The 13,062-nt window shown below is 37.5% G+C and overlaps 1 protein-coding gene across 3 annotated transcripts in view; it reads left to right on the plus strand.

The window, feature by feature from the left end:
- The window catches only part of RELN (reelin), a 504,997-nt gene that overhangs the window by 138,967 nt on the left and 352,968 nt on the right, over positions 1 to 13,062 (plus strand). For all 3 annotated transcript variants that reach the window (XM_061640446.1, XM_061640447.1, XM_061640448.1), the window contains exon 3: positions 11,947 to 12,082. In XM_061640446.1, coding sequence (XP_061496430.1) covers positions 11,947 to 12,082 — 136 coding nt within the window. The remainder of the gene's footprint in view (positions 1 to 11,946; positions 12,083 to 13,062) is intronic.

Genomic DNA, 13,062 nt, shown 5'->3' on the forward strand with positions numbered 1-13,062 from the left:
ATGCCATGTAGTGGTTAGAGTGTTGGTCTAAGACTAGAGTTCAGATCCTGACTCAGCCATGAAGCTCATTGGGTGACCTTGGGCCAGTCACCATTTCTCAATCTAGCCTACCTGATAGGGTTGTCAGATTAAATGGGGAGGGGGAGACCCATGTATGCCACCATGAGCTCCTTGAAGGAAATGTAGGTATATCAGTAAAATAAAGTGCTTTGGTTTTTGTGCACTGGAAGGAATTTAAATTGTTTTATAGTGTATTTTAAAACAGTATTTCGTTACTAGTATATTCTGATGTTGCTTGGTTTTTGTTCTTTGTTTGTTTTGCTTTTTGATTTTCTTATATTTGTTCTATTCATATATTTTTATTGTTTTATCCTCTATGTACACCGCCCAGAGAGCCTTTTTGGCTTAGGGCGGTATATAAATAAAATAAAATAAATAAATAAATAAATAAATAAATATTCCAAATATTGGAAACAAAGTATTGGATTCCTCACATCTTCCCCCAGTTTTTAGTGGTAATTACTAGGCACAAAAACAAAGCACGTGGACAATGTAACCATTAATATGCTTAATTTGCATAATTAGCAAATAATTTGCACAATATGCAAATTAGCCTGCCCAGATTTGTGGAACTGAAATATAGCAACCCTAGTCAAGGGGCACATGCCAGTCTATGCTTTAATGCTCTAAACAAAAACCTCAGAATTTTGAGGCTATAGCCTGTTTCACACTTAACACTAAGCCAAACCATGGCTAAGCATGAAGATGTGATTGTGCAGTTACTCACAATAAAAATCACTGCCACATGATTCCTGCCCTGATCACCCTGCTGCAAAACAAACCACGAGTCCAGGAGCTAAGCCATGGCTTGGCTTAATATTATGTCTGAACCTGGGCTCATGATTTGTCTGACTCTAGACAAACTATGAGCTGTAGCCAGTGTCTGTCCTTAGATTAGCACTCATGGTTTCTATGGGAGAGACAAAACCATGTGCCTTGGTTCAGACATAATGCTAATCCAAACAATGGCTTAGCTCTGGGTAGCATTAAATGACTGCAAGTGGTCACAATTTTTTACTAAACACTTGTGTGTTTATGCTTATTTATGGTTTGATTTAATGTTAAATGTGAACTGGGCCTATGAGACAACAAATTATAAATTCATAATTCAGCAATACTGGGACTGACAAATATTTCAAGCCCTGTGAGATTTGTCCTAGAGAGAAGTAGGTGAAGATAGCCTGCAGCCTGTCACAGAGCCTGAAGCATGCATAAACCAAGGCCTAAGAGAATTGGCTCCAAAATCTGCAACTGACTCTAGAATGAGGCACCTTCAAAAAAAAAAAAAGATTTATTTTGTCTGAGGTAGAGAAAAAATTCAGCAGATGGGAATCCAATGTTGTATGTTGGTTTTCAAGAATTTCCTGAAAACTGAGACTGCCCTCACTACAATTTCTTGGAAAGCAGACTAATAAGCCCTGGACTGGAGTTCTGTGGAGATTCCATGTATATGCCTGCTTATACATCTGTGTTTGTCTCCCGCTCCCCGCCCCCCACATTTCTATGTACACAGTAAAAGTATGTCATTAGAATGAACCCAGGCCAAGGGGTCAGACTCAGACAGACACTTTCCTAACCTATCCCTCAAAAATATAGATGTCAGATTCAACCGGGACTGTATATGTTACATACCACACACATTTCTCATACCTATTACATCAACTGATATTTCAGAGAAACCTAAAAAGTAAGCAGACTGATTCTATGAAGCTACTTTTGTTGACCCAGCCACTTTTGTGTCCCATAGATTTCAATGAGAGAGTGAAGAACATACTGCAATACTGTGTATACCTGGAAGCAAATCCCACTGAACTCAATAGGACTTATTTCTGAGTAGACATCCATAGAACGGCATTGCAAACCTGTTTTCCACAGAAATCACTGGGACTTAAAAATGCTCAACTTGGCTTGATCATGCCTCGCATTTGTGAACTCAGATGGAAAAAGAAGTTTGGAACATAGGAAGCTGCCTTATACTGATTCAGACCATTGGTTCATCTAGCACGGTATTGTCTACACTGAGTAGCAGTGACTCTCTGGGATTTCAGGAAGGAGTCTCTCCCAGCCCTACCTGGAAATGCTGGGGATTGAACCTGGGACGTGCTGCATGCAAGGCAGATAGATGTTCTACCACTGAGTTACCTCCAGGTTGGTTTTTTGTGGGAGGAGGACTGGCTGTTTTTACACACTGGAAACAAAATCTGCATGGTGACAGATTCCAGGGCTCTGAACTCATTGAAATCTAGGCCTTGTACTGATTCTCCTTTAGGAGCAGCAAAATCTATGGTGAGAAAGCTGTCTCCCTTACAGTTCTTCAAACAGGGACAATTAAAACATGCAGAAATAAGGTATGGTAGAGTTAGCATTGGATTGTACCATTTTAGAATACAAGTGGAGGATCATGTTTGAAACCCACCCTGAAAAACTCTTTAGCACAGTCTCATACTTGAGCAGTTATTTGGTAGCCATAGGTAACAAGGAAAAACAAGGAGGTGAGATGGCAGAGGAGGGATGGAATCAAGCAGGCTGCCAGAGGAGAGAAGCCCCCTCTTCCACACCCAGAATACAAATACATGTGTGGCTACAGAAGAGAAGGAACTCTCTGTTCCTCCTCTCCCAGCAGGCCAGTAACTTTTGTGGGCTTCTTTATAACGCTACTTTAGCTCACAGAAATTTACCATAGGAGCTAGGCTAAAATTCTTCCCTTTGGCGTGCTTGCTTTCCACAGACAGGGAGGTGTTTTATTTTTTATTTTTCCATTTTTGACATAAAGGTCTATTCAAACATGTAGTTCTCCACTTGTAGTCTGAAATGGTACAGTCCAGGAAGGACTATGAATTGTGCTATTTCTGTATGTATGTATGAATCAGCTCTCAGTCTCTACCTGCACACACGTAGATAAGATTTTTCATAAAGATTCTGTAGGGCAACAGTGTTGCATCTTTGAAGGAAATTGATACTAGAAATTAACTAACACACAGCTGGCAAAAGAAACAGTACAGCACTATGTCAGCGTATCATTCTTTCAATGCTACCTTTTACCCTGTTGATGCTTCTTCTAGCCTATATTAAATTTCTCTGACCCAGCTACAATTTCAAAAAACTTTTTCCATGCTGCATATGCTATAAAACATATGCTATAAAACATTCACTGGGTGCAGCAGCTTGTGTTCAGTTTGATTTAAAAAAAGGAAAGAAAGCAAGAAAAGAAAAGAGAGAGAAATTTGTTCACTATAACCCAGCATGAAGCCACCAGATTGCACTATTTATCTAGCCATTAATGGCAAAATAACATAGCCTTTCTGCACTAACTCAGACAGTGCTAAATAGAGAGTCGCTTTCCACAGACCTGTAGCTACCAGTGAACCAATTAGCCATTAGAGAAGAGAAAGAAATGGGGAAGAAATAGGTGTGTTTAGAGACAGTAGCTAGAGCAGTGCTTGAAACTGTAGAACTTAAAACAAAAGCAGAGCTGATATTGCATAGCGGCTGTTCTGGGAACCAGTAAGTCTCCAGTGTTTGGTGACATACTTTTAAAGTTGGTGGCCTTGTGGAAGCCACTATTTAGATTTGATGACAGGTTTAGGCCACTGAACTTGTAAAGAAGAATGAGGGTGGAGGGAAGTTTAAGAGAACTCTTTTCTGAAATGAAATATACTGCTATGTAAAGCTTCTTATCTGTTCATATGGAAAAGTTCTATTAGTGTTATGTTTCTACACAGAAAAATTGTAGCATTTAATACTAGATGGTATAGGAGTGCATGCGGAGTGAATGGATAAATCCTACTAGGCCTTGGGCATAAGCAGATTATCTGAAAAGTTATTTCATTTTCATTTTAATGAAATTTTAAGCAACTGTCTAATATTAGCATTTTTGTATGTATTTAATGCTTGTCCCCATTTACTAAATTCCCTTGCCTTTGTATACTTAACTAACATTTTTGTTCTCTAGCATCTCCTCAATTGTCAGTGAACATCCTTAAATAGTCTGTGTGTCAGGCACTGGCATCCATTTCTGACCTCCCTTTTTACAAATACACATACTTAATAAATTGTACAAAGAATCTCATTCAGTATCTTGGGGAGTTATGCAAATGAAAGGGTATATTCTCCTCCCAGTGGGCTCTCATTTGCATATGTGTAACTCGTGTCAGTTTGAACTCATAAATCCCCAAGATGAAGATACGTCTCTAGTGGATTCTGACAAAAGGCTAAATCAGAAAATGTTAATTAAGTACCCATCAAATTCAGGTCACTGAAAAAAGATTAAAGGGAAAAATATTAAATCCATATGTTGTCAGCCGGATGCAACTATATCTTTTGAATTAAGGGTAGTCATGAGTATTGTAAAGTGGCAGCATTTTTAGTCACCTTGCATTAATATTGAGCATAATAATATCAAACATAAAGCTAGTTTAGACATTACAATTCTTGACTTATTTACAAAAATAACTGGTCACATGGGCATTTCTATGGACATGTCAGATGGCAGGAGGAAGAGCAGGATGCTGATAGAAATCCCTGCCCCTTACCTACCCATATTCATTTTGAAGATCATCATATTTATTTTATTTTATTTATTTATTTAATTACATTTCTAAACCGCCCTATAGCAATAAGCTCTCAGGCCGGTGTACAACAAGATAAAACCACAATTAAAATACAAGCAAGTGTAGATTATAAAACATATTAAAAACAAAATTAAAATACAACTAAAAATAAAAAATACAATAAAATTAAATTTAAAATTAACATTAAATTAAGGTTAAAATGCCTGGGCAAAGAGGTAGGTTTTTACCTAGACCCTACATATAGAAGATATCCAGTTGCATGGAAAGAGTCCCTCATCCTTATAGTTTTAAGTGTATACAGTGGCCGTCTTTGGATTATGTGAATGACCCTTGGCCTTCTCAGCTCCCTCTCTCTTCCTCTAGCTTGACCATGAGAAGATCAAAATGATATTGATTCTGTTTTTAACGAACTGCAGTTTAGTGTTATGTCCAAACCCAGACAAACTGTGGTTAGTCTTAACTATAGTCTACTCAAACAAACCAACTTCAAACCATAGTTTATGACTTGTTTCGATAAGCCATGATTAAAATAAACCAGTTTAGATTGTGAAGATAATACTAAACTGCAGTTAATTGAAAATGGAAGTGAAAGCTTCTGGGTTTTTTTGTTCTGGCCACAAGGAGGAGAGGTAATGCACAAACCTGAAGCTCATGCAGCAAATGCTAAATTACAGTTATGTCCAAACAAGGCCAGTCTGTGGAATGAATACATGAAGGTCAGTGGTGGTGATTACCATTGTGATCTTGCTTCCTCCACCCCCATTCATTGGATGTAGAGAAAGGGGCTATAGAAAATCACAGTGCTGCTGCAATGAATATGGCCCACTAACAGTTTTTATTATATTGAGCAGTATAAAAATGTTATAAATAGAAAATATAGTGGAAAGCTCTGTTCACAGAAGTAACTGCTGCAATTTTCCATGAATATCATTCTTGCTAATAGTGAACTTGGGTGGTAAATGTCTAACCATCTGGAAATAAAACGATGCCACCAAAAAGTAAGGTAATCGTTTCTATGAATAATAAAATAAAAGAAAAAATATTTTAAAAAAAGCCTGACAAAGACATATGAGCTTCCAAGATGTACATAGTGATGGGAAGAAACTAGAAGTGTGACACTGCATATGCCAGGTATCTCAAACATGTTCCTCACAAGTAGAGAGTGGCCGGTAGTGAGTTATTAGGCAGAGCAAGTCCTCTCCTAGCCTTTATTGCAGGAACAAAAGGAACTGAACTGGGCAGAGTCAAAGGAAGCAAGTTGTGATTACTTCTCTCCAGCTGGCTTTACACTCCTGTCTTTCTTTTCCCTCCTGGCTGAAGCTTTAACCGCTGTGTATCCCTTCTTAATCTCCAGCTTTGGTATGCAGAGAGGACATTATATTAATTCCTGCTTTCTTGTTGTGCCGCAGTTTTTATAATACGGATTGTGTGTGCTCTGAATTGTGTGGGCCTGACACTTGAAAACAGTTCAGATGCTGCAACTGGTGCAGCATGCAGCAGCTAGGTTGTTGGTGGGAATGGCTGTGAGAACTCATGTAATACCTGTTCTGAAGTAGTTGCACTGGTTGGCTGTTAGCTTCCAAGCCCAATTCTAGGTGCTCCCATTATTGTTTCAACTAAGCCCAAAACAACTTGGGCCCCAAATATCAAAGAGGGCACCTTCTTCCCTATAGACAAGCCAAGATCAGTGGAGGAGCCCCTCCAAATGGTTCCGCAGCTCTCAGAGATTTGGAGGGTGGTGACTTGTGAGAGAACATTTTCAGTGATGGCCCCAAGAGTGTGGAACTCCCTGCCCATAGAGGTGCATCTGGCACCATCTCTTTACAGTTTCCATTCGTTGCTGAGCATGGACCTCTTCACCCTGGTTGTTGAAAATTGAAGAATCAGTGTTTGTGTCCTGCCTGAAATGTGCTGCATGGAATTATTGCTTTTGGCTTATGGCTGAGATTGTTGTTTGTTGCTTTAATTCAACTATGTTTTTTTATGAATTAAATAATAATAACAACAACAACAACAATAATACAGGAAACTGAGCCAACCTCTAGGTTACATGTCAAGCCATATATTGTCAAGGAACGGAAGGAATTAAGAAGGCGTTGCAGGAAATATTTCCCATTTTACAGGTGGGGATTTTACAAATAGGGATTCTCTAACAGAGAACTCAAATATAAAAACAAGCATTTCTTTCTTGATTCCCCTTTACACTGGACTGCACACCAACATAGGAATCCAACCCTTTCCTCTCTTTCTCTCTCTCCTACAAAAACAAAAAACAGCAAGACAGACTTGCATACAGAAAAGATATCTAAGTAGTACGGTGGCTCTTGTGTCTAATGTATATGGAACAGGTACTTAAATAAGGAGTGGAGGTGGCTACCTGAGTCTCATTACTAACTTCAATGTTATTAGTTTTTCTCAAATGCTATAAGACGGTAGGATCTTACTTAAATCCCAGTTTTATATTTTAGAATTAATATGTAAAAAAATAGACTAGGATCTAAATAAAATATTGTCTAATTTTAAAGTCTCTTTTAGTGTCAGGGTGTATATTTTCTCTGGCACCTTGTTCTGTTTTAAGATTATTCTTTTTTTTAATAATAGGCAAACAACTATAAAATAAGTAAAGAGCCTGAAGTAAGCTATAGCTGGCATAACCCACTGGGTAGAGGAAAAAAATCTTCCAGGATTGTCAGTATGTTCTCCCTTTGTGACATTTAATAATTTATCAAGCCTTGCTGACCCATAATTGATTGCAAAAGCCAGCAAGTGTTTTAGAAGTCTCTTCTAGTCTATCAAACTAAATTAATGTTTTTCCTGTGAAACAGAATGTAATCACCCAGAAAAAAATCAATGTGCAGCTGTATGTTAGATATTAGTGTAGTTCACTTAGGCCTTCATTCTAAATGTCAGTAGGTGGTTGTTAATTGAGTAGTTCCACTGACGTTAATGTGATTATCATATGAGAGTTGGTTACAGAATCATTCCATGCATTATTCTCAACTTTAAACTAGAAAAAAAGTGTTACACTCACATCAATGAAATGTTGATGTTTCCTAATGCACCAATTTGTTATATGGGGTAAAACTATTAATGTATCTTGTTGGCACATAATATATTCTCTAATTTAAACACTCAGAGAAGACTCTTGAACCTCTAACAGTTGGACTAGTTGATATGATTAAAATTGGGTGGTCAGTGAATCACCCAGATAGTTACCAATCAAATGAACAGAATTCTGTTCTCAGAAGAAAAAATATATTTGGTTCTATTTTCTCTCTGCTTCCCAGCAGGGCATTTAGCCCATACACTCCCTCCTGCCCTCTCCTCCTCTCTTCCAGGGTTTGTCAAACCACAGTGTCCCATTACTCCCAAACTGCAAATTGTGATTTAAGGTCTGACTGTACACCAGGATTGGAAATTATGGTTTGATTCTGGTTTGCAAGCCAGGATTTTACTCAGTTTCCTTGTTCTGATGTAACAGGGTTAAAAAACCCTGGAAACACTGAATGATGGCATGAGACAGAAGGGGGAAGGGAAGGGAAGGAGAGAGTGCACAGGCACAAGGCATTCGTAGTCTGATAAACCAAACCAAGACTGTAACCAAAGCAGGCTGCTTAAGAGACATAGTATAATGTAGTAGTATAAAGCAATTGAGTTGTGAGCAAGGATGTTACTTGAAATGGGGTTCAAATCTTGCTTCTCCAATGAACTCTTTAATTAGACTCATTCTTGGCCCCCATCTGCAGCATGAGTATAATAACGCTGGCCTACCTTTCAGGGTTTTTGAAAGGATTACTGAAATAGTGTATGTGAAGCTCTTTGAAAACATCATAAAATGCTATATAGGTATTTTTACTATAATAGTTCTTTTATTTATTACATTTATATCCCACCTTTCCTCTGAGGAGCTCAAGTTGGCAGATATGGTTCACCCTTCCCTATTTGATCCTCACAGCAACTCCATGAGGTTGGGTTAGGCTAAGAGGCAGTGACTGGCCCAAGGTCACCTTGTGAGCTTCATGGCTGAGTGTGGATTCAAACCCTGGTCTCCCAAAGTCATAGTCAAACACCCTAACCATTACATCACACTGGCTTTCCAATGTGATAGCTTAGTTAATAGTTTTAATCGTGGAGTTGGATGTGATTACAAGTGACTATGGATGCGTGAGAAATTTGATTTCTGTGAATTCTAATGTGAAGTGACATGATCCTCGCCTCCCAAACCAATATGCAGCTCAGACTGTGAATATCCTTCAAATTTTGTGACACAATGTATCAAAATACATAAAATGCATATTTTAGAATAAAACATACTTATGGATGCATATATTCAGATACAATTGTGATTATATACTTAGTAGGTATTTAAATTCAATTTTTCATGCAGATTTTTTTTAAAAAACCTCCAGATTAATGCAGAAGATGGATTTATGAATAGACACTTGCAAGACTGATGAGGACCATAGACATGTGATCAGGGTGCTGTAGATGCAATGGTGTCCTTGACATGGTCTAAGTTACATAAAGGTTTTATTGCAGTGAATGTAAGAGAACAGAATCTGTTATGTACTGTCATATGGCTAAGCTTTTCATTCTTTTTCTTTCTGTGGGTTTGGGTTAGGCATGATATATAGCCAGTAGCCCTAATAGCATCACAGCAAAGTAATATACAATGGAGAGAGACCTAACTGGGTAGTATAGCATATAAATTATTTCAACACAATGAGCACACATAGTAAAACTCAAGGGAAGGGGAGTTCAGAGAGGTTCTTCCTCACATTTAAATAGCATATGATTTAGTGATGCTTAGTTGCTGCAGACCTTGGATATATTCCCTGATAGCCCAAATGCATGTGAAAAACCTGTTTGTTTTGTTTTTTGTAAGGATGTGCACAGTTATCAGTCTCTCAAACTTACTGTCACATGACTTTCTCTGCCCTATTCAGTGCTTGGATAGCTTCTGATTTTATTTTCTCCTTAGACGGAACGTGGTAATGATGGCAGAACACAAGCTAAACGTATTTCCCCAAGATCTCAAGTTTACAACCGGTTACAGGCATACCCCACTTAAAGTAGCTTCACTTAAAGTAGCCTCGCTATAAAGTACATGCTCCATACTCCACCATACCCCGCTTAAAGTACGCATGCTTTGCAACAATGGAGACTTTACTGGCATGACGCCGCTGCCATCTAGTGGTGATTGCGTGCAGTACAAGTGAAGATAATTGCTTCACTTTAAGTACATTTTCACTTAAAGTACACTCTCCGGTCCCATTGCGTATGTTAAAGTGGGGTATGCCTGTATTGATCTGGCCTTAGACAATGTGAAAGGGAAAATATTAAATATTGTGTGTAATATCCAGCTAAGTCATACTCAGAACAGACCACTGGACTTAAGTTCATTGGTTTCAATGGGTCTACTCGACTTAATTGAATAGCATCCTGTGTTGTTTTCATCCGATTCCAAGGTGGTGCATTAATCTTCTTGCTTCCAGGGCATACTGGAGTTTCTGTTTTGCCAGACTTTTCTGAAAGCCACCTGGTGTCCATCAAGCATTGTATAAATAATATTAACATATTGTGCTGATGTACTTTTTAAAAATCTGTGCTCCAAGGCAAGCCTTCCTGTTCATTCCTTAGCATAATGCTACTCAGAGGAAGGAACTGTTTGGGGGTCATGTTGAATCCCAAGGTATTTTATGGCTAAATCACTGTAACTAAGAGGAATGACAGTCTGGCTTCCCACACACATTAACATCAACTCAGTAAAGGCACAGATGGGACCATTATTTGACCACTGGTCACTTTACTGTTTATGTTCATACATTTGTATTGCTTGATGCAGTAACAAGTCATATGTATGTGAATGAATCACCAATGGGGGGCAGGGAGATGCTGTTTAGTTAAGGAATTTAATATATTAAGCTGCAAATTGTTAAGGGCTGAAGGTTTCTCATTTGATGACTATATTATAAATTGATGGTTTGCATGTCTGGATGGATGATCATAGATATAAAACAACAGAAAGGACTTTAATATCTTCTCACATCATCTTAAGCTCAAAGACTTTCAGTAGAGACACTGAACTATAAGTAGAGATGTAAAATTTCAAGAAATTTTGAAGCCATGGAAATAAAACAGTTTTTTTCTGGGGGGTTTCAGGGGAAAATGGAAATTTTTGGAAAAATTGAAAAAATGCAATATTAGCATGTTTTACAGATTGAAAGTCACGTTGTTACTTCAGGAACATCAAACATAATTATGTACAAGCTGGTTTGGCATAAAAGTATCACATTTTGTATATTAAAAGTACATTTTATTCAAACAATTATTACAAATTGAATTTACTTTTTTAAATTTTTACTTTTTTTGTAACAAATGGATCTACAAGATCCTGAACTGTAAGCAAAATCTGAACTATAAAGAACCTCTTTCATTTTGCCAGTTTATGAGGAGCAGGCAAAAACAATTTAAAAAAAACAGAAGAAACCATCAACATTAATAACAAAAAAAACATTAGTCTCTGTTAGTCCTCCACAGTGTCAGGCAGACAGAAAGCATCTATTCCCATAAGAAGAACTGAGAAAAAAAAAAGGGGGGGACCAAGATTCAATGAAACATTTTATTCATCATGATAAAATAAAACATTCCATAATCCAGTTTTTCTTCATTTTTTCCAATTTTTCCAATTTTTTGGAAAACAACCAAAACAGGCTTCAGAAAAAAATGTTTTTTTCTGGGCCTTCACATTTCTAGCTATAAGTAATCGATTATTGAGCAATTAAGTGATGAGAGATTGAAAGATGAATGTACATGCATGACCCATATGGTTTTCTTCCTTACCTGGAATCAGTATGTGCCATCTGACCTATTGTTTTTATTATGAGAACACAACAAATTCTCACGCATTTAGAACATTTTGAATAATATTTTCTAGGAATCCTATCTCGCTATTCATTTTAATGTGTTTACTTAATGTGATTGCTTTTTGAGTTGGAGGGTCAATATTGTAACTAATCAAGGCCAGGTATTTATTTAGGTGCTGTGCTGAAAAAGAGGTTGTAAATATTACAGAAAGGAAAGAATAGTGATGAAGTAATTTGACTGAAATTCACATTGAAAGGCTGAGTTTCATTAACGTCAGTAATCAAGTCCAAAAGACTTTAAAAGAATAAAATATTGCGTTTATTGTTGATGCACAGTTTAATATATGTCATTGTTATAAATTGAATGCTTAACATTTCTGAAGTAGTACAGTGAATCTTTGTGTTTAAATGCATCTGTGTTTCATCTTTACTTTATGTCTTTCTTATAGGAATAATGTCTGATCACCAGTTTGGAAATCAATTTATGTGCAGTGTGGTTGCATCTCACGTCAGTCATCTACCAACAACAAATCTCAGTTTTGTTTGGATTGCCCCACCTGCAGGAACAGGCTGTGTGAATTTTATGTAAGTGTCTGGCTATTATTGTTGACAATGCTAAGCTAATCTTTGATTGTAGCATGGCTGCAGGAAGTAACATGCATTTGACTGATAAATCTCCAACCATGAATCTCACCATACATGCAGAGGACCAATAGTCCAAACTTCTGCTGCAAGACATTTTATCCATCCACATTTGCTACAAGCAAATACTTCAGCACCTCATGGGGCCAAACTACATATTACACTTTTGCTTTTATTTTTACTTTAAAGAAGCTGTGGAATGCAGGAAGAGTGCTGAGGAAAGGAGTTTACCTTACTGCCCAACCCAAATCCATATAAACGTACCCCACACAAAGCTGCTTCCATATAATGTGTAGTTTGGATCTAGCCCCTGTGCCTTAATTCACTGTTTTTAATAGTATACGGTAGGTCTCCTTAGAAATCATCAAGTGAGATGCTTGAAAAGATGCAAGTCCTTTTAAGTTTGTTCCCAATTAATGTTTGTTATGGGCAAGCAGGCCAGCCAATGCTTTCCCATTCTTGCAATTAATTAGCACATTGCCCATGTTTTGGCTAATGTTTTCATATGAAAGCAGCCTCATGGAGTATTCCACTTTTCTTATACTTATCATTTACTTTGATCTGCTTTTCTCTAGTAACAATTGTTGCTGAATATATTACCTTTATTGTTTATGTTGTTTATTTAGTTACACTTGGCGAGAATTAAACAGTTACTTTCTTGACTTACACAGGATGCTTAGGACAGTTTTAGTATAATCTTAGATGGAGTTCAAACCATCACACATAGTTTTATGCACAGCTACATGGAGAAACTGATATCTGACCTGGTGAGTCAATGAACACAGCGATTGCTACCAAGTGGCAATTTGTTTGAATACCATGGCCACACTCCCTGAATTGTTGCCAGGAATTGGCAGATCTATATCTGTAAACACACTGAGTGAGATTATGCTTCCTTCATTTGTCTGTGGGGCTGCTCTGAG

This window comes from Rhineura floridana, chromosome 8 (assembly GCF_030035675.1).
Source record: "Rhineura floridana isolate rRhiFlo1 chromosome 8, rRhiFlo1.hap2, whole genome shotgun sequence".
NCBI classification, from domain to species: Eukaryota; Metazoa; Chordata; class Lepidosauria; order Squamata; family Rhineuridae; genus Rhineura; species Rhineura floridana.